The 22,078-nt window shown below is 44.4% G+C and overlaps 1 protein-coding gene across 2 annotated transcripts in view; it reads left to right on the forward strand.

The window, feature by feature from the left end:
• Positions 1-22,078, forward strand: part of PYGL (glycogen phosphorylase L) — a 46,281-nt gene that overhangs the window by 17,593 nt on the left and 6,610 nt on the right. For both annotated transcript variants that reach the window (XR_010731479.1, XM_066278435.1), the window contains exons 5-19: positions 1,609-1,740; positions 5,115-5,226; positions 5,664-5,746; positions 10,340-10,483; positions 10,709-10,801; positions 11,582-11,728; positions 12,052-12,215; positions 12,687-12,801; positions 13,375-13,476; positions 14,144-14,291; positions 14,394-14,452; positions 14,558-14,699; positions 16,134-16,341; positions 18,146-18,280; positions 19,805-19,871. Coding sequence is in view for 1 of the 2 variants with exons in the window: in XM_066278435.1 (XP_066134532.1) it covers positions 1,609-1,740; positions 5,115-5,226; positions 5,664-5,746; positions 10,340-10,483; positions 10,709-10,801; positions 11,582-11,728; positions 12,052-12,215; positions 12,687-12,801; positions 13,375-13,476; positions 14,144-14,291; positions 14,394-14,452; positions 14,558-14,699; positions 16,134-16,341; positions 18,146-18,280; positions 19,805-19,871 (1,851 nt within the window). In the remaining variant the exon portion in view is untranslated. The remainder of the gene's footprint in view (positions 1-1,608; positions 1,741-5,114; positions 5,227-5,663; positions 5,747-10,339; positions 10,484-10,708; positions 10,802-11,581; positions 11,729-12,051; positions 12,216-12,686; positions 12,802-13,374; positions 13,477-14,143; positions 14,292-14,393; positions 14,453-14,557; positions 14,700-16,133; positions 16,342-18,145; positions 18,281-19,804; positions 19,872-22,078) is intronic.

The raw sequence follows: 22,078 nt of genomic DNA on the forward strand, positions 1-22,078 counted from the left end.
TTGTCTTTTGTTCTTGATGTTTTTGTTTATTAAAAAACAAAGTTCATTTGATATTTAGATATCCCAAATACCAATTATGATTTTTAAATTTTTATAAGAATTTTTGTTATAATTAACATAAATAAATGGTAAAATATTGAAATTTTCAAAATAAATTTCTTACCTCTTAGTATATGTTATTTCCAAAATGAACCATAATTAATAATCATTATTCAATCAAAATTATATAAGGATTAAATTAAATAAAGACAACAAAATGTAATAGTCTTCTGTACCTCTACTGAAATCAGCTTTATTAAGGGAGCTTTCTATGAGTAGCATTTCTTAACTGATTCTGTACATAACAGGCGCAGAATCTTGACTGAAACCATCATGTAGGACCCGTCATATCCAGCTCTCCCAACTACGAACATCCCTGGAGGGCTCTCTCTTTCACTAAAGCTGGATACTTGTATTCACCAAAGTTAAGACTTAGGCTCTAGAACACATTCCTAAGGTCACATTTTAGCTGTATCATTTACTATCTGTGCAACTTTGAGCAAGTTACAATTTTCTTGTTTTTAAAAAAGAAATCAGCCCTGGCTGGTTGACTCATCAATAGAGTGTCAACCAGGTATGTGGATGTCCTGAGTTCGATTCCTAGTCAGGGCACACAGGAGAAGTGACCATCTGTTTCTCCCCCCCCCCACACACACCCCTCTTCCTTCTCTCTCTTTCTCTCTCTCTCTCTCTCTCTCTTCCCCTCCTGCAGCCATGGCTCAATTAGTTCGAGTACATCAGCCTGAGTGCTGAGAATGGCTCCATGGAACCTCCACCTCAGGCACTAAAAATAGCTCAGTTGCGAGCCTGGCTCCAGATGGACAGAGCATTGGCCCCATGACGGGGATTGCTGGGTGGATCCCAGTCAGGGCGCATGTGGAAGGAAGGCTGTCTCTGTATCTCCCCTACTCTCACTTGAAAAAAAAGGAATCATAGTGTCCTCCTGTAGGTTTGCTATAAAGATTAAATGAAAAAATTCATATAAAACATTTAGAGTAGTATTAACAAGTACTGTTTTTGTTGATTTTAGTTGTAAGACAGTAACAGCCATGAATTGAGATTGACAGAACCAACACTGTTCTTGCCAACAATATTCTCAAGTTGATTTAGTTAAAGATATCTTTTTTTATATTTTTCTGAAGTGAGAAGCAGGGAGGCAGAGAAACTGAGTCCCGCATGTGCCCAACCAGGATCCACCTGGCAAGCCCACTAGGGGGCGATGCTCTGCCCATCTGGGGCATTTCTCCATTGCAACCTGAGCCATCCTAATACCTGAGTTAGAGACCATGGAGCCATCCTCAGTGCCCAGGCCAACTTTGCTTCACTGGAGCCTTGACTACAGGAGGGGAAGAGAGAGACAGAGAGGGGGAAGGGTGGAGAAGCAGATGGGCACTTCTCCCGTGTGCCATGGCCAGGAATTGAACCTGGAACTTCCACACGCTGGGCTGATGCTTTACTACTGAGCCAACTGGCCAGGGCCCAGTTAAAGATATTTTTAATTTGATATAATGAAAACAGCAAGGTCCCCATCTCCTGAAATATACTTCCTAAAACATATCTTCTTTGCAGGTAGAAGAGGCAGATGATTGGCTCAGGCATGGAAACCCCTGGGAGAAGGCCCGCCCCGAGTTCATGCTGCCTGTGCACTTCTACGGAAGAGTAGAGCACAGCGAGGCTGGAGCCAAGTGGATCGACACCCAGGTATTGAGAGCGTCTGACTCGGAGCATTTTGTATAGTACAGCACAGTGAATATGTAGCTAGAGTATAATGTGTCTATAATATTAAGTATAATGTGTTGTATATTGAATAATATATTTTTATAAATAAATATGTTACTCCTCTTGGTGTAACCCACTCATTTTGGAGACAGGAAGCTGAGGCCAAGAGATGAGTGACTTTCCCAAGGTCGAGTGATTCACCAGGGTCGTTTTACAATCAGCTTTACCAGAGATTAATCAATTCTACAATCGTAGTATGTTCAGCTCTACGGGAAGTTGTTGATACCAAGATTGAATAAATTGAAGAGTACTTCCTCACCCCACCACATAGATACATTTATTTACTTATAACTTCTCAGGGGTAAATATTTTAAAACTAAAGTAATTATTCAAAGAATTTCCAAAGTTCCTATTCATTGAGATGTCAAAGAATAATGCAAAATATTGCAAAATGTTACTTTGTTATTTGTGCCAAATCATTCCTAGAGAAAAATGTTGATGTCAACAGAGTGTACTTACTTCATGACCACTAGATTTGAGTGTTACTCTGTTGCTGAACAATTCAGTTTTCGGCACCCCCAGTGGTGGCTTGTGCTTTGCTGGCTTCATACTTCCTGGTAAATAACTGCTAGGTATACAGGGCTGCACTGTCTACCTCCACATGAGATATTTGTTTAGCAAATATGGCCTTAGACTAGAATAGATTTATCACTGGTCATTCTTTAAAAATTAAAGAAAGTAGTAAAGATCAAGTAAATGTTGTTATTACTGGAAGGGAAATTTAGAATTGTAATGCTGAGTTCAGTTGGTTTGTGGATTAGTCTCCATGAATAAATGCTTCATTTTTGTCTTAGAAGCACTTAAATCCATGTTATAACTAACTGACTTATTAAACCGATGGTCTGTTCTGCTGATTCATGTAACGCTAGTCTCTTTTTAAAAAGTTTTCCTATTAAACTTGAATTTATTCAGCATATGAAGTAACATATTAGAAGCTAAAACTAGGTCATAGTATATTGATAGAATAAACTCATATGGTGATTTCAAGATAGTCTCTCTTTTTTGTTTTGATGAAACAGATTAAAAGTTGCAATTGGTTATAAATATGATCAGGAGAGCTACAAACAAATCAATTGTTAATATGTCCAAAGAATTCATACATGTATTTGGTATTAAACTAACAAGCACTTGGTATAGATTTGATGTCCAAAACTTCCAGTGACTTCTGATCTGTTTAAATATGTGCTCTTGACACGATCAGTCCTGGAAGCATTCTGTCTGCACTGTAGGTCCCAGTGTTAAGCTACCTTGTATTTATAAAACACCTCTAAACATTTTCATAATATGTATATATCCAGAAATTCAATTAGGGAGACTGTGTTTTCTGTGCCCACAAAGGCAAGATTAGGGGGCAGATGTAATAGAAGATGAGTGACCCAAACAGTGCAGAACTTTGTAGACTTATGCAAATCATCACCGATCAGCCCCAGACCTGTAGCAGGTCGGGTCAGAGGACATGAGGTCAGACATGGTGTATGCGTGCTGTGGGCAGCTGCCAGTACACTGAGCAGTTCACGGCACTGTGTCAGGACAGGTCCTCTGGAAGCAGGCCCCAGAGAAGTAGAAGTGCAGGTGATATAGTGGGCAAATTTCTGTGGGAGAGGGAGCCGGAGGAGGTGGGAAGTCTGTCAGACTGCACTGTAGGTGTGACACCTTTGACAAACACAGGGGGAAGGAGGGGGATTCTCAGGAAGAGCCTCAGATAGCAGCGCAGTTCTGAGCAAGCAGCCAGGCTGATGGAACCTGAGAGTCAGGATTGCTCCCGAGAGGCGTGCCAGCTCTCATTCTCCACAATGGTAGCATGGCAGAGAAAGATGGCTTCGGGTGGAGCCCAGAGGCAGCACTTCTGCCTGAAGTTCTCTAAAGGGACTTCCGAGCCATGTGCTTCCCCAGCTGCCTCAGTTATGCTCCAAGAGTCAGAAGGACAAACTGTGTTTGAACCCAGACTCAACCCACTCTGTAAACAACTTTTCCTGATTGATCACAACTTACTTTAAAAATCACCAGAGACCTTTATTGCCTAGTGAAAGATAGTCAAGGAAGACCGATGTATTACTATGAGGTTAATGGCATTCATGAAAGCGTGACTGAGTATGTATGATTGATTGATTGATTGATATAGGCTATAATGTTTCATTCATTCATTACTCAGCAGACTCAATTAAAGAGATTTGTGTTTCAATTTCAACCCTACCATTGACTGTGACCTTGGACAAGTCACTTCTCTCTCAGCCTCATTCCCTTCAAGTCCAAAATGGGTGGGTTGCACTAAATGATCTCCAGCATCCTCCCATGTAATTAACCTGTCGTTCCTCTTTGTTAGAGCTTGACTCTAAGGCAGGGAATAGAAAGGAGTCTTAGGCTTTTCCAGTGTAAATTTTAAACTCACATGAAACACAGTTTATCTTTCTGTTCTCTGTTTCAATGACTGTCACAAAGATTGAGCTAGATTTTTCCAGAGCTTACTTAGACCCATCTCAGCTAATTATCAGCTGATTTATCAGATCACTAAAATCACTCTTCTTCATGCAACTTTGAAAACCTAGCATAGCATTTTATTTTTTTATTAAGTTTATTAGGGTGACACTGGTCAATAAGGTCATATGGGTTTCAGATGTACATTTCTATGATACATGATCTGTATGTTGTATTGTGTGCCCAGCACCCTAAGTCAGATTATCTTCTGTCACCATATATTTGGCCTCCTTTTACTCTTTCCTACTTCCTCACCCCCTTCCCTGTGGTAATCAGCATACTGTTGTCTGTATGAGTGTCAGTTTTATAGCATTTCAAACACCATAAGTAATCTATCTTCATAAATTTTTCGTTCCACTGATTTTTACCATATTTGAAATCAGATCATTTAATAACCTACACTAAACTTATCTTGATTACTGTTTTTTAATGGGTATAGATTCACATTTGTCACTTTGTTTGCACATTATATTTTATTATTCTTCGAACAGTGGTTTGATCTGAAACATAAAAGACCTGCATCCAGATCCAGACAGGGAACACAAGAGAGACGTCCACAGGGAAATGATACAGGGGACCTGCGGTCTGGATGGTTCCAGCCTTCCCGATGGGTCTGATGGGAGGAGGATTCGCAGTGGCCTCTAATACAGCCCGCATGCCTGGCCCAGCCCAGGGATCCTTGTCTTGGTTTAGGCCTCACACAGTTTGAGTTGGTGATAGAGCTAGGAACAGAATTCCAGTTGCTGTCGCCCAGCCCATTGTTCAACCCACATCATCATGCTTGGGAAACAATGAACAGCTGCTTTGGTTCAATCCCACAGGTGGTCCTGGCCCTGCCATATGACACCCCAGTGCCTGGGTACATGAATAACACTGTCAACACCATGCGCCTCTGGTCTGCTCGGGCGCCCAATGACTTTAACCTCCAAGACTGTGAGTATAGCACGGGCTCTTGTTTCTCTGTGTGTGTGCTTAATCTTTTTGATCTCAGAAGCAAGTCAGTACACTGCTCTAGAAAGATGACACAAAGCAAGGATCTTGGGGACTAGGACATAATGGTTTCTTTTTTATTGCTGGTTAGAACCAAACTGAGCTTGAGAAAAAAAGCCTTGAGTTTCTGATCTGAACTTCTCAGTGACTAAGCAGCCATATGAAAGAGCAAGTATGGAGGACATTTTTAAAGCAGTCCTTGAGTCTGGCCTTCTTAGACTCATGTGAATCAAAACATAAAGGTTTATTGAAATCCTTTTGGAGTTTTAGGAATTGTAGGAATCCCACATGGCACGCAGCAAGCAACAGATGTGATCAAGGGGCTTCGATTAACAGCTGCTGGCTTGTCTGTTTATTCATTGTTCTGACGTTCCCCTCAGTTAATGTTGGAGACTACATTCAGGCCGTGCTGGACCGAAATCTGGCCGAGAACATCTCACGAGTCCTCTATCCCAATGATAATGTGAGTGATCAAGCTTGCCTTCTCAGTGGAAACAGAAGCAGCTTATTTTAGAAGCGCCTGTTCAGTAGCCTTATAAAGCACAGCTTTAATATTGATTTTGTTTCTTCAGTGCAAACTAATTTCCATATCTCTTCCTGAATTGTCTAGATTTCCCCTCCCCCTGAGTAAGGAAAACAAATTTGTGCCATTCATGTAATCAAAATTGGCATTTGCCCTTGATTAGTGACCCCCTGACTAACTGAGAAGCTCTGTTCATGTATTTCCAAACAAACCTGGATATAAAAGATGAGTTGAAGCACTACTTACTTTCCAGACAGAAATTTCATTCGTCCCTTCTCAGGGTCCCTGGAGGCTTCCTGCCTGGCCTCTTTCCCGTGATGATGGGGCTCTTCCAGCCCTCTGATCCCCAGTTAGGTGGGGTCATGGACCTCGGTGCTGACCCAAGAGCAAACACTTGTTTCTTCTGCCTCTTATTTATTTCTTTACACCTTTTCTTAATAGGCTATTATTCCTAATTCTACACTAAGAATAACTTTAGCTTAAAAAAAAAAACACTTGGAACTGAATCTCAGATGACTGTATGGGTTTTATTGGGTTTAAATATACCTAGCTCTAACTGTTATATGAGTAAAATCATTTTCTTGAAGCTGTAATGATTTTTTAAAAAATAATACGCCCTGGCCGGTTTCCTCCGTGGTAGAGCATTGGCTGGAAGTGTGGATGTCCCAGGTTCAATTCCTGGTCAGAGCACAGAGCAACAGGAGAAGCGCCCATCTGCTTCTCCACCCTGCCCCTGTTGCCTCTCTCTCTCTCTCTCTCTCTCTCTCTCTCTCTCTCTCTCTCTGTCTTCCCCTCCTGTAGCCATGGCTCGATTGGAGTGAGTTGGGCTCAGGCACTGAGGATGACTCCATGGCCTAAATTTATTGAGTAAGAGGTAGCTTATATTTAAGTACAAATTAAATTGTTTTTGACGAGATTGGGCATGTTCAGGGTGGTATGGCCGTAGAAGCCTATTAAATTGTTTTTGTACTGTAATTACAAGAATAAACTCATTCCTTCTCCCTAACTTGGGAGAATCTGTCCTCCCTCTACAATGAGTTAGATAATTTTTTCTTGCTTAAGGATCTTTAAAGACTTCTGAGCACCTGTAAGAGAAGCACAGAATCTTAGATGTGCTAAGTCTTCATTAACATGGTCATGATCGTGCCCGGCAGTGAGGTCCCAGATGTGCAGGACGGTTTGCTCTGGCCGTTCTTTCTCACCTGGCTGCTTTCCCAGGCTTCCCTGCTTCTGTGCCCATCTGACAAGTTGCTACTCATCTTTCAGGGCTCAGATAAAAAATTACCTGAGGACCCAGGTTCCCAAAGTACTGCGTATATGTACTAAAATATAACATTAACTTTTAAAAAAATCATCACTATTTAAAGCCTTGTTTACACATCTCTGCCCACTAGGTTGAACTTCTTGAGGTCAGCGATTATGTTTAATCATTTTCTTTCTAGGATATTAAAAATTCCCTAACTCAATAAATGTTTAAATTCATTTTGGATGGATTTAGAGTACTTTTAAGAATGATTTCTTTATCATTTTTACCATGACACATGCCTTTAGAAAAAAGTGTAAGCAATATAAAAGAGTGCCAAAAGGAAAGTTAAAAAGATTCCAAATTTCACCTATAAATTCTCATTGGTGATATCAATCCAGTTTCCTATTAATGACTTTACATTTTTTAATTTAGTTTTTAAATTTTGGTCAAAGTTACACACACACATAGTTTAAAGAGAAAACCAGTTCTGTGAGGTTTATATAAAAACATAGTCTCCCATTTTCCACTTCCCAGAAGCAACTCTCTCCCCTTGCTTTTAACTGATTTTCTGGATTCTTACCTCCGTATTTCTAACAGCATGCTGTTGCTTCTTCTTAGTTTGCCTGTTTTTACAGTTCTCGACTCCCACTGTGGAAGATGCGAGTCGAGCTCACTGCCTCGCGTTCACTCCTTCCCTCACCACACAGAGGCCTGTTTCCTGCCCCAGGCCTCTCAACGTGGTACATGTCATCTCCACTAGCTCCGTAGTCCGTGTTTAAATTATTATCATCATGTAAATGCTTCAGGATGCTGATCTGGGCATATGTGTGTCGTCATATAATGACACACTTATCTTTCCTTTGCTTAAAAAGTTTTGTTATTCCTGGAGTTAATAATTTTTATTATTTTGGCTTGGTTTTCTGAGTACTTTTCCCTAATTTACCCTTCACTCTCCCTCAGCTGTAGAAATTTCCTCTCGATATATTCAGACACATTAGGTAGGTGTTTCGTTAGCTCAGTTATTGTAAAAAAGCCTCTTCTGGACCTCTGCTGGCCGACTGCTCCCCAGTCATCTTGGGATCTTCTTTCCCTGTTATTCAGAGGACCCTGTGCTCATTGAATTCCTGGGGTCATCTGTTTTCATGTTTTTCTTTTCCTTTGTTTACTGCCTTGTTTCAGTAGTACACATGCTTCAAGGGCTTCCTGGGAAAGGTTTTAGAAATGGTTAATTTTTTTGAGACCATGCATGTCAGAAAATGTCTTTATTCTGCCCTCACATCAATAGTTTGCCTGAATGTAGAACACTCAGATCTTTTTGTTGATGTTGTCTTCTAGTTTGCAGTATTGCTGAGAAGTACAATGCAATTTTGACTTTTTTTAATTATAAAAAAATTTTAAGTTACAGTCGACACAATTCTAGTTATTGACCTTTTGTTTGAATCCTGCACTTTTTCCCTTTTGAAAGCTTTTAGTCTCCCTCTGTCTGCACCTCCCATCTTCTCTCCATCCCTCCTTCTTTCCTTTTCTCAACCACCTACTTCCAAGTATACTAAATTTGGGAGGATGCTTTGGTATGAGTCTGTTTTTATCTGTCGGGTCTGGGTATCCGTTTTCTCTGGAAGCACTACAGTTCTCTAAGAAATGATCTGGAACTAATGAACATCCTCATCTGGTCCTTTAGATTTTTGGAGTTTTGGGGGTTTTGTTTTATTTAATGGGGGGGCAGAGAGACAGACTCCCGCATGTTCCCCGACTGGGATCCACTCAGCAAGCCCACTGGGGTCAATGCTCTGCCCATCCGGGGCCCTTGCTCCATTGCAACCGGAGCATCTAAGCTGGAGGCCATGGAGCCATCCCAACACCCGAGGCCAACGCTCTCCAATCCAGCCACAGCTACAGGAGGGGAGGAGAAGAGAGAGAGAGAGACATAGAGAAAGAGAGAGAAGCAAGAGGGGAAGGGGTGGAGAATCGGATGCTTCTCCTGTGTGCCCTGGCCCGGACTCAAACCCGGGACCTCCACACACTGGGCCAATGCTCTACCACTGAGCCAACCAGCCAGGGCCTTGGTCCTTTAGTTTCTTTTCCTGTCTTCTTATATTTATCATTCGTTTGTCTTCTTGCCCAACTTTCTGGGTGATCACAACTCTCTCTTCTAGTTCTTCTATTGGGTTTTTCATTTCAGTTATCATGTTTTAATTTCTAATCAATCATTTTTTCTCTAGATATTTTCTTAAAGCATCTTAATCTTCTCCAATATACTATCTTTTCTAATCTATCTGAGGATATTAATAGTATTTTTATAATTTTCTTTTTTCTAATATCTTTGTCCTCTAAGTTGTTTTTGTTTGTTTATTATTTTGACCTCTTTCTTTTACAAAGTTTTCTTAGATGTCTATTGATTCTTAGTTGGCCACTAAAGTTTAAGGGAGTGGGACCCACAACATTGGGGTAGCTCTGTACTTGAGTGGGGTTTGCTGTTAGGGCTTCCCTCTGTTGTGATCTGTTGGGGCTGTTTCCTTGGGAGCACTTCCAGCCAGTGTCTTAGGCCTCCCCTTGGCTATTCAAATTCCCTAGAGAAGCCTCTTATAGCCTTAATATTGACTGCCTGTGTTCTGAAGTTTGTTTAAGAGAGAATGTCTCAGTATTCAGTACGTAAACTTTGACTTGACCCCCTTCTTCCCATTTTCAGTATGGGGTGGTACCCCACGTTCCCCTTGCCTGGTGCCCCCCAATCCAGAGGCTCTGTTCCGCCATCTTTGCAGAAACACCAACAGCTTCTGCTTCCGTTGGGAGAGGAAGTTGCTTAGCTGAGGGAATTGGGGTGAGGTCTGAGGCTCCCGCTTCTTAGGCTCTCAGCTAACCTTTTAGCCCATCTTCACCCCTGCTTCCTTAGGCGACACAGTGCTGTCATCTCCTGAACCTTTGGGGGCTTCGAGGTGAAAATTGAGTTGCTTTTTGGCCCTTTGCCAATACTAAGTCAGGATTCGGCTTTCCTGGGTCTTCTGGCTCAGTTACCACTGAGCCATTTTTCAGCTTCTAAAAAATTGTTGCTATTGTCTTCTCTCCAGTTCCCTTCATTCTTTATCAGTATGCCTTTCTAATGTCCTCCTACTGTCATTTACATGGAGTGTCAGGGAAGAGCAAGGGGTAACGCTTGGTGTCCGACCTGCCATCTTCCACCAGGTGTCCATTGGGCTTTAGCCTTAAAGTTCTCTGGCAGAGGCACCAATCAAGTTGTAGCCACACTTCGTAGTGTGAGCCACTCACTCAGTCTCTCTGGCTTAAAGTTTTTTGAAGGGAAGGAGCTAAGATTGAAGCAGGAGTACTTTGTGGTGGCGGCTACCTTGCAAGATGTCATTCGACGTTTCAAAGCCTCCAAGTTTGGCTCCACGGATAGTGCCGGAACTGCGTTTGATGCCTTTCCGGATCAGGCAAGTATTCGGTCTGTGGACACTGGCAGGGACAAGTGAAGGGACGAGGACTTCCTATCAGATTTACTCCTCTACTTCAGCTAAAAACGTCAAGTAGGTATAGCATGCTCTAGTGCTCTGTGGATGGTGGGCATGTTGCTTGGTCTTTGCCTGGCACGTATGAGGTCAGGGAAGCCAGACCTGAGCCATCAGCTGCCTTCACGTTGGTGCTTCTCCTCCACACAGGTTGCCATCCAGCTGAATGACACGCACCCTGCGCTCGCCATCCCTGAGCTGATGAGGATCTTTGTGGATATTGAAAAATTGCCCTGGTCCAAGGTCTGCATAGTTTGGTTTCCTTTTCCTTCAGTTAGCCAGGGTATTTTTGGTTGGGACATTTTGCCTAAAGCTCCGTTTGTGGTTTTTAGAAATAATTATAGCCCTGGCCAGTAGCTTAGTGGACAGGGGGTCATCCCAGTGTATGGACATCCCAGGGTTCGATTCCTGGTCAGGGCACCCAAGAAAAATGACCATCTGCGTCTCTCCCCCTCCCTCTCCCCTTCTCTTCCCCTCCTCTCCTCCTCCTCCTTCTTAAACTTAACCTTAAACTTGAAGCCAGCAACCTTTGGGCTCAAGCCAGCAACCATGGGGTCATGTCTGTGATCCCCCGCTCAAGCTGACAACTTCAGCCAGATGAGCCCATGCCCAAGCCGGCAACCTTGGGGTTTCAAACCTGGGTCCTCTGTGTCCCAGGCTGGGGCTCTATCCACCATGCCACCATCTGATCAGGCAAATTTTGTTTATTTAATACATAAAAGACATGTTAAATAGTGGGGACAATTTCTCAGCATGCTTTCTTAAGTTTTATCAGTCAGTTTTAGAACCAGCTGCCCTTTTTTGCCCCATAAACATATTCCTGCTCTCTGGAGCAGTCAGGGACCTAACGGAATCAAGTATGTCTCATTGCACACAAGCAGTTAGAATTGTTCTCTTGCAAATGACTTGTCCTGCTACAAATAGGCGGGAATTGAGGGCCTGTTCAGCCCTGTGGGATGAGGTGTGTACCTGTGGGCAGCCTTTCTTGCACAGGAAACCTGCTAAGCCCCGCCTTCTCCTCAGGCATGGGAGATCACGCAGAAGACCTTCGCATACACCAACCACACTGTGCTCCCAGAAGCCCTGGAGCGTTGGCCTGTAGACCTGGTGGAAAAGTTGCTTCCTCGACACTTGCAAATCGTGTATGAGATAAATCAGAAGCATTTAGATGTAAGTCATGTTGAAAGTTTCATGAGAATGAGGTCTTGAGAGGTTTCAAGAGGCTGCAGTGTTCCTCTTACCAAACTTGAGACCTACACTCTTTGCATCGTTGATATGTCAAAAGTATCCAAGTTTGGGTGGGACTCTGGTGAAGACATCTTTGAAAATACTAAAATAGAGGGATGGCATCTCCCTCAGGCTAACCAACCCCTCTCTGTAGACGTGAAGTTTTATGTTTGCTCCATCAAAGATTTTGTTGGGCAAGTGAACATTGTTCCAATGTTGTTTTAAACATTGAGTGATCAGTGCGGCCTTTCTCTTCCTTTGGCTAGAAAATTGCAGCGCTGTTTCCTAAAGACATCGACCGTCTGAGAAGGATGTCTCTCATAGAAGAAGAAGGAGGCAAAAGGATCAACATGGCTCATCTCTGCATTGTGGGCTCCCACGCTGTGAATGGCGTGGCTAAAATCCACTCAGACATCATTAAGACCGAAGTGTGAGCTTCCATTCCTGTGGGAGTGGGTCTGACGTTGCTCCAGTAACGAGACAGTGCTAGTAAACCAGGGTTGCTTTGGATGAGGACAGACCCCATCAGAATGTCTCAGAGTGTTTCTCTCTATACAAAGTGCCCATCTCTTAAACAAGAAAAGGCTTTCGTCTCTGAACCATCCTAATTTGAGACTTAGGAGCCTCCCCCCAAAAAATTATTCTGCTGAAAAATCTGGTTTATATGTCAGTGCCAGGAAATCATATGGCAATGATTAGATTTGGATTTTTTTCTTCTAACTATTTTGAATTGCAAATGGTTTCTATTTAGAATTACAGCCATAGCTGCTGTCAGCCTCTCCCTCCACCCTTGATCTTTCTAAACCTACCCTTGGCTTTCTGACTCTAACTCTGAACTTCATGCTGCATCAGGAGCCTGCTGTTTCAGCCAGATTCAGTGATGTGTCTCTTCTGTCTCCAGATTCAAGGACTTCAGTGAGCTCGAACCAGATAAGTTTCAGAATAAAACCAATGGGATCACTCCAAGGCGCTGGCTCCTGCTCTGCAACCCCGGGCTTGCAGAGCTAATCGCAGAGGTGAGTGGGAAGTGCTGAGACTGAGGGAGGGCTGACCGGAATGCGAGAGGCCTGAGTGCACTTGTCATTTGCAGGTCCAGTCTGTAGCAGCGCCGCTTCCTCCACGTGTGGCCTGTGCAGGCCCACAAGGCTCCGGGTTTGACTCAGTTCTCTGCTGCAGTTATCTTGACATTTTTAATTTTTGAACAAGGGCCCTCGCAAATTATGTACCTGGTCCTGACTAACAGTATTCATATGGCACACAGATGAAAGATTGTAACCCTTTTTTAGTAAAAGAGGATAACAAAGGCTATTTAAATGACTGGTGGAATCTGGGTTCTTCCCCCCCTCCCTCAGGTAGATTTCCTGTTTTTAACACTGAGTGTCACTGACACTACATTTAAGATACTAGCAAAGTGTTCTTCCCACACAGCATTGCTGGCCTCTTCTGTGAGTGAAGCCGTTCAGTGTATTGTGTGGTTGTTGAGCTAGCCAACTGTAGGAGAGTGTGAGCACTCACCTCAGTGACAGAAACTGCTCGTTTGGGCTTGATCACCACTCCTGACTAAAGTCACCTCTTCCTTTAAATGAAAGAAAATTGGGGAAGACTATGTGAAAGACTTGAGCCAGCTGACGAAGCTACACAGCTTCCTGGGCGACGACGTCTTCCTCCGGGAAATTTCCAACGTGAAGCAGGTGAGGCTGCCTGCCTGGTGTGGATTCTTTCCCCAGCACTCACCGGGAGGGTTTACGCTGCACGTTTCAAAGAGAGACCACCTGATGCTTCTAAGTCAGAAGAACCCCTGCAACCTGACCTGTGGTGGCGCAGTGGATAAGGCATCGACCCGGAATGCTGCGGTCACTGGTTTGAAACCCTGGGCTTGCCTGGTCAAGACACATATGGGAGTTGGTGCTTCCTGCTCCTCCCCCTTCTCTCTCTCTCTCTCTCTCTCTCTCTCTCTCTCTCTCTCTCTCTCTCTTTCTCTGGTTAAGGCACATGTGGGAGTTGATGCTTCCTGCTCCTCCCCCCTTCTCTCTCTCTCTCTCTCTCTCTCTCTCTGGTCAAGGCACATATGGGAGTTGGTGCTTCCTGCTCCTCCCCCTTCCCTCTCTCTCTCTCTCTCTCTCTCTCTCTCTCTCTCTCTCTCTCTCTGTCACTGGTTAAGGCACATGTGGGAGTTGATGCTTCCTGCTCCTCCCCCCTTCTCTCTCTCTCTCTCTCTCTCTCTGGTCAAGGCACATATGGGAGTTGATGCTTCCTGCTCCTCCCCTCTTCTCTCTCTCTGTCTCTAAAAATGAATAAATAAAATATTTATAAAAAAGGTGTAAGACAGGACCCCTGCAGTGTGCACTGTCTCCACAGGAAAACAAGCTGAAGTTTTCTCAGTTCCTCAAGAAGGAGTACAAGGTGAAGATCAACCCCTCCTCCTTGTTCGACGTGCAGGTGAAGAGGATCCATGAGTACAAGCGGCAGCTGCTGAACTGCCTGCACGTGGTCACCATGTACAACCGTGAGTCGGCCTGTGCCACCAGGTCCCCAGGAGGGGGACGCCCCGCTCCGTCCAGGTCTCACCATCCGTTCTGTGTTCCACCCACTTCCCCATCTTTTTCAGGCATTAAGAAAGACCCTAAGAAGTTATTCGTGCCCAGAACAGTTATAATTGGTGGCAAAGTAAGTCGGTTCCGTTCACTGGGGTTGTGGGGGCTCTGATCTCTTGCCATTTCTCCACTTCCTCGTGGCTGCATTCTGTCAGCGTGTGCGACCTTCTTCCCCAAGGCTGCCCCAGGATATCACATGGCCAAAATGATCATAAAGCTGATCACATCCGTGGCAGATGTGGTGAACAACGACCCCATGGTTGGAAACAAGTTGAAAGTCATCTTCTTGGAGAACTACAGAGTGTCTCTTGCTGAAAAAGGTAGTGCCTTTGTTGCAAACCATTTGAGCCAGGGCAAATTCTAAGGAAAGAGTGTAAGATATGGAAAAATGGGGCAGCTGAGCTCAGGGAGCCAGTAACTTGGGTTCGAAGATGTCACTCTCGGGCAGAATAGGAGCCTAAGCTAAGAGCTTTTAAAGAGATCCAGCTAACAATGAGATAGCTGTTCCTAGAGTCAATTCACAGTATACCTGTCACAGCATCACAGTATACACTTGCAAGAGCATTTTCCTCCCAGCTGGTCAGAGCTGAGGGGTGGAGGAGGCCCTGAGGTTTTGGTAAAGTGCAGACTGTGCTCTACAAAAGAAAGGAAAGGTCTACAGTTCCCAGCAGCTTTGCAATAGGACACCAGTTCCCCAGTTCCCAGATAATCCTCTGGTCCCTTCCAGGAAGGGCTGTCGTTGGTTCATGTGGCCACAGGGAATGACAGACATCAGGCTCCCAGAGCACAAGGCTTAGATGTGCCCAGATGGGCACTCTGAGATCAAGCCTTGAGCTCCCACGTGGTGATAGCCCTCGTGGCAAGGAGCCAGCATCCCTTTCTCTGCCACCGGGACCTTTGCTTATTTGCATCACGTGCCCACAGAGCACCATCCACATTCAATTGCCAACTGTGTATTCACCCGTTTTCCAAGTTGAAAAGGGATCTTTCTCTTTTTGAGGTGTTTGTGGGTCCTCTGATGTTACTGTTTAAGAAATAGCTACACAAAGCAGAGCCAGGTCCCTCTGGATGCAAATGAGGATTTATCTAATTTGCAAATAAGCTCTCAAACTGCAGCAGAAAATTAGTCCCAACCTTTATAATCAAAGGGGGTGGGGAGGGTAGGCAGCACTAGTTTGTGTATGAATCAGGCTGAAAGGTCAGAGGCGTGGTATCTAGTGCCTGGCCCCAGACGCACCTCAGCTGCCTGTGGCTGATTCCCCTGCAGTGAAGGTGGAAGGAGGTGGGAGAAGAGTGAGAAATGAAGACCATCCAATTTCCTCAGGTTGCAAAAAAAGGGTCAGGAGGGATTCTGAATTTTAAGGCTCAGGAAAGAGAAGTTTCAATATGTTATTTAAAATTATAAAGAAAAACAATAAGAAAACCACAACAAAAATTGAAAGTAAGAAAATGGAGAAATGTGTCACTTTATAACAGTCAGTAGATGCTCTGAAGTTTATAGACCAAGAAACATTAGTATAAGCACATCGTTATTTAGCACTGTGGCTGTAACCACCAAGATAGCACATCATAAATGGACAAAATAGTTGCCCAAGGGGAAGAGTGCTTCTGTCCTTCCCCATTTGAATGTTTATCTTGATGGCAGGAACTCCTTCAGTGATCAGGACAGGCTAGCTGAATACATCCTTGGATATAGTGCAAGTAGATCCAGAGAGACAGAATCGCTCGTTTTAACATGCCTGCTTGGCTTGCAGTCATTCCAGCCACGGATCTGTCCGAGCAGATTTCCACCGCAGGCACTGAGGCTTCAGGGACAGGCAACATGAAGTTCATGCTGAACGGGGCCCTGACCATCGGGACCATGGATGGGGCCAACGTGGAAATGGCAGAGGAAGCCGGGGAAGAGAACATGTTCATCTTTGGCATGAGAGTCGATGATGTGGCTGCTTTGGACAGGAAAGGGTGAGAGAGCAGCTCTCCCAGGAGAGGAGGGGACCTGCCCCCCCTGGTATCCCATTGAGGCCAAGTCACATGAAATGGGCAGCAGACATCTCCCCGGAGTCAGAGGAGCCTCCTGGGCACAGAGTAGTCTTAGGAAACCCAGCAGGTGAACGTAAAGGGGCGTGGGCCCCGGCGCACAGGGCCGTTGCTCTCTGCTATCAGCCATTGCAGAGTTGTCCTGATGAGCTAGTCACTCCTCTGCATACTGTGGGTTTTACTTTGATCAAAAGATGAACCAGCTTTTAGTTGAAGTTTTTGCCTATAATTCAAACCATCTAGTCCTCCTTTAAGATTGCAAAGAAATGATTGAAATGTGGGAGACTGCAGTGGATAAAGCATTGACCTGGAATGCTGAGGTCAAGGTTAAAACCCCAGGCTTGCCCAGTCAAGGCACATGCAGGAAGCAACTACTCTAAGTAGATCCTTCCTGCTCCTCTCCCCCCCTTTCTCTCTCTATATTCTCTCTCTAAAATCAATGAATAAAATCTTTAAAATATGGGAGAGAATAGGTATGGATGTACAGAAGCACCCAGGAATGCTTTTGCCTTTAATATGTGGATAGGTTTAGCCTGACCAGGCAGTGGCACAGTGGATAGAGTGTCAGACTGGGATGCGGAGGACCCAGGTTCAAGACCCTGAGGTCGCCAGCTTGAGCGCGGGCTCATCTGGTTTGAGCAAAGCTCACCAGCTTGAACCCAAGGTCACTGGCTCGAGCAAGGGGTCACTCGGTCTGCTAAAGGCCCACTGTCAAGGCACATATGAGAAAGCAATCAATGAACAGCTAAAGTGTGGCAACGAAAAACTAATGATTGATATTTCTCATTTCTCTCCGTTCCTGTCTTTCTGTCCCTATTTATCCCTCTCTCTGACTCTCTCTCTAAAAAAAAATATGTGGATAGGTTTATTAACTGGATTCAAACAAGAAATCAAGAGTGCTGGACAGGAATCACAAAATTTGGAGGGTGTTGGGTATAGTCCCTGACCCTTGGAAGTAAATTTTAACTCACCAGTAACAAATTTAGGGATCTGTGGGTCCAAAAGCAACTGGGTCGCTTAACACAGTGCTGTTTAGGGCCATATAGTCTGCTTTGAAATGAATCTTAGTTGTATTTTACCAGATTAGAGGATCACTCTATGACTAGAATTTTTTTTTTTTTTTTTTTTTTTTTTGTATTTTTCTGAAGCTAGAAACGGGGAGAGACAGTCAGACAGACTCCCACATGCGCCCGACCGGGATCCATCCGGCACACCCACCAGGGGGCGATGTTGTGCCCCTCCGGGGCGTCGCTCTGTTGCGACCAGAGCCACTCTAGCGCCTGGGGCAGAGGCCAAGGAGCCATCCCCAGCGCCCGGGCCATCTTTGCTCCAATGGAGCCTCGGCTGCAGGAGGAGAAGAGAGAGACAGAGAGGAAGGAGAGGGGGAGGGGTAGAGAAGCAGATGGGCTGCTTCTCCTGTGTGCCCTGGCTGGGAATCGAACCCGGGCTTCTGCATGCCAGGCCAACGCTCTACCACTGAGCCAACCGGCCAGGGCTGACTAGAATATTTTTATGTACTATCAGTGTCTTCCTTTACAAGGAACTAATCAAATTTAAATGGGAAAAATAATGTCAGGATATAGTCAAATATTGATACCCATATTGAACTTTATAATGACTTCTATAAATGCTAGTATTTCTGAATGCATTCTTCATAGCTGATGTGGTATCTAGTGTGTTAACCACAAACACTAACATAACCTTTTTCTATCACACTCTCACCCCACAGGTACAAGGCAAAAGAATATTACGAGGCCCTTCCAGAGCTGAAGCTGGCTATTGACCAGATTGACAATGGCTTCTATTCTCCCAAGCAGCCTGACCTCTTCAAAGACTTGATCAACATGCTCTTTTATCATGACAGGTGAGTTCTCCCAAGAAGATGATGTTATTTGGGCTGTGAAAAGGAAACAAGAACATCTTAAGCTAACTACAACCCAACTCTGTAGATGGGCAGAGATCTGTGATCTGATAAACTAACCTAGGCTTGGAAAGAAAAATTAAATCTGGGCCCTGGCCAGTTGGCTCAGTGGTAGAACATCAGCCTGGTGTGTGGAAGTCCCTGGTTCAATTCCAGCCAGGGCACACAGGAGAAGTGCCCATTTGCTTCTCCACCACTCCCCCTCTCCTTTCTATCTCTCTCTTCCCCTCCTGCAACCAAGGCTCCATTGGAGCAAAGTTGGCCCAGGTGCTGAGGATGGCTCCATGGCCTCTGCCTCAGGCACTAGAATGGCTCCAGTTGCAACGGAGCAACGCCCCAGATGGGCAGAGCATCGCCCCCTGGTGGGCATGCCGGGTGGATCCAGGTCAGGTGCATGCGGGAGTCTGTCTGTCTGCCACCCCACTTCTCACTTCGAAAAAAATACAAAAAAAAAAACCCTGCGCCTGACCTGTGGTGGCGCAGTGGACAAAGCATCGACCTAGAAATGCTGAGGTCGCTGGTTCGAAACCCTGGGCTTGCCTGGTCAAGGCACATATGGGAGTTGATGCTTCCAGCTCCACCCTCCCCCTTCTCTCTCTCTGTCTCTCCCTCTCCTCTCGAAAATGAATAAATAAATAAAATAAAATAAAATAAATGTTAAGGCCCTGGCCGGTTGGCTCAGCGGTAGAGCGTCGGCCTAGCGTGCGGAGGACCCGGGTTCGATTCCCGGCCAGGGCACATAGGAGAAGCGCCCATTTGCTTCTCCACCCCTCCGCCACGCCTTCCTCTCTGTCTCTCTCTTCCCCTCCCGCAGCCAAGGCTCCATTGGAGCAAAGATGGCCCGGGCGCTGGGGATGGCTCTGTGGCCTCTGCCCCAGGCGCTAGAGTGGCTCTGGTCGCAACATGGCGACACCCAGGAGGGTCGCAACATGGCGACGCCCAGGATGGGCAGAGCATCGCCCCCTGGTGGGCAGAGCGTCGCCCCCTGGTGGGCGTGCCGGGTGGATCCCGGTCGGGCGCATGCGGGAGTCTGTCTGACTGTCTCTCCCTGTTTCCAGCTTCAGAAAAATGCAAAAAAAAAATAAAATAAATAAAATAAAATAAAATAAATGTTAAAAAAATATTAAAAACAAAAAAAAAAAACAAAAAAAAAAACCCTGCACTGACAATGCTAGGATTGCTAGGGAACTTTAGGAATAAGACACACAGTCTGGTATTCTGTTTCTCCTTCCACTGGTGTGCACCACTCTCAAATGTATCTATATGATCACATTCATACATGTGGGAAGAACCATAAAAAGATTGAGGGCTGTTTAAAATTCTTCTGACTAGAAATATGAGTTTGGTAAACCAGCCATGCCTGACATTAAGTGAAGGAGGATTTTAAATGGAATCATAACACATATCTGTTAACAAAGCATTGTGTTATTTTGATCTTTCCTTTCAATCAAAAAAAAAACAATCCAGGTTTAAAGTGTTTGCAGACTATGAAGCATACGTCAAGTGTCAAGAAAAAGTCAGTCAGCTATACATGGTGAGTACATTGATAAGACATAAAGCAAACCAGTATACTATGGTTAATTAACATTTTGTTTCTTTGTATTAAATCTTAATAACAGGGCCCCAGTGACCATTCAAAAAAGGGAGTGAGATAACTGTCTAGGCTGTTCAAATCAAAGCTTGACTTTTCCCAAGTTTAGGCAGAGGTTGGGACTTGACGTTTCAGTAGCCATAGTAAATTTTTTAACATCCAAGTAAAAACAAAATCACAAATAATTTCATATTTATTGTGCACCAGCCATGTCCTGGAAACTGAGGATATAAAGACAAATTAATAGTCATTGCACCCACTCATTTATTCAGTGGAGAGGCACTGGGGCCTCCTCCATGGCTGGCACTGCGCTGGGCATGGAGACCCCAGCGTGGACAGTCAAGGCCCCTCCCTGCCTCCCCTCAAGGTTAGTGCATCAGAAGCACCAAGGTGGCTTATTAACTACAGGTGCCAGCCCCCTTCCGAGAGACGCTGACCTAGTAGTGGGAGGGGTCAGCCTCAGTGCTTTAAAACCTGCTTAAACAGTTCTAAGGCTGACTCTTAGTGTATTGAGATAAACACTGACCACCTATTCTTTAAAAATTTCATGTTTGAATTTCTTTTTAAAGTAAGAACAAGAAAAGCTATACTTGTATAAAAGAAGGAAAGGTAGGAAAGGTCAGAGCCATGTACATCTTTATCAAACAGCCCAGACCTCTGGGTGCATTTAGTAAACACATGGAAGATTGATTATTTCTGATAGAAAGGACTTTTTAGTGAATTGCAGACACCACTGAAGAACAGATACAGGAGGGGTTGGCTCTGTGCCAAGACTCTAGGATGGGTCTCTTGAGGTCGATGTTGTTCAGCCTTCTGGGCATGTCCCCATAGTCTATTCTTGCCCTCCAACTTAAAAAAGCATACAGCAGAACAGCGAGGATCCAAAAACTCACCACCTCCTGCCCTTTGGACACATCAGTAACTACATCCAACAGAGACACCCTTCACTAATGTGTCTTTCTATTCCTTTCCCAAAGCAGGTAACAGGGTGGTTCCTCCAGTCATCACAGGTATCCCATTGAGGTTTTCAAATAGGATCATTCAAGGCTCATGCTGCTTCATAGCCCTTATCTTCTGGTACAGTCATAGCCAGTTCCCCAAAAGTGGACCAACCAGAGTAAATTCAAGTTAATGGCCATAAGCAAGCAGGGGCAGTACTAGAGTTACACTTCGTGGCTCCCTCCCTGCTCCCTGAGCACTGGAGAGAGCAGCCACAGGCAGCCTTCAAGAACGCACAGACAGAGAAAGGAAAATGGCCACATCTAGCTCTCTCCTCTTTATTTCAACCCATGCTTGTCTGTAGAGAGACTGCAGGGGGAAAGAAACAGAAATAAAACAGAGCAGGAAAGGAAAATGTGGTCCAGGCCAAGCACAAATGTGAATGTTGAATTTGCACAATGGGTCTCTTCTGTTAAAATGATGGCCCTCATCCAAAGGATGCCCATCTAGAAGCCAAGTATTTGGTTCAGTCATTATTGTTCGTTAGTGCAAATTGCAGTTTTTACTCTTAACAATAATTGTATTGTTGAGGCTTAGTGAGCAGACTTCCCAACTACGTGAGAGTGTCTTCTGAGCCTCAACAATACAAAGAAAGTGAAGAGAGGAAGCTTTTATTCTCATACCACAGTACGTTTCCAGAATGTGAACAAACTAATTTCAGGTTCTTTTCTGCAGTACCATAAGGAATGATGGTAGTTTTAGGGTTTGTTTTTTCTTAAGGGTTACAATGAATGCATTGCTATTGGTTTTGAATAGTGTTCTGGTTGTTTTCAATGAATGCCTAGAGTTCTTTACAAAATCACGAGGCTATAAAATAAATACTTTCTTATATCCTCATTTGTATAAGAAATTATGGGATTTGGTTATTACATATTTTATTAGATGAAGCTTTAATTGATCCTGTTTTGAAGCCCCAACAGAGTATTTGAGGTACAGTATAATGTACTGGGGCACCTACCTTCAGAAAAGAACAGGAAGAGAAGTAGGTCAGTCAAGTCCCTCTTTGGATTGTGTGCCTGAGAGCTAGCATCCTAGTATAGTGCTTTTCAAACTTTGTGAGCCACAGGTTCAATCTCTTGACCTGTTATCTAGCAGATAATGAATGTTAGTGTCCCTTCCTTTCCCCTGTAGTTTAAAGGAAAGTTATCTTT

The sequence above is a fragment of the Saccopteryx bilineata genome, chromosome 4, assembly GCF_036850765.1.
Source record: "Saccopteryx bilineata isolate mSacBil1 chromosome 4, mSacBil1_pri_phased_curated, whole genome shotgun sequence".
NCBI classification, from domain to species: domain Eukaryota; kingdom Metazoa; phylum Chordata; class Mammalia; order Chiroptera; family Emballonuridae; genus Saccopteryx; species Saccopteryx bilineata.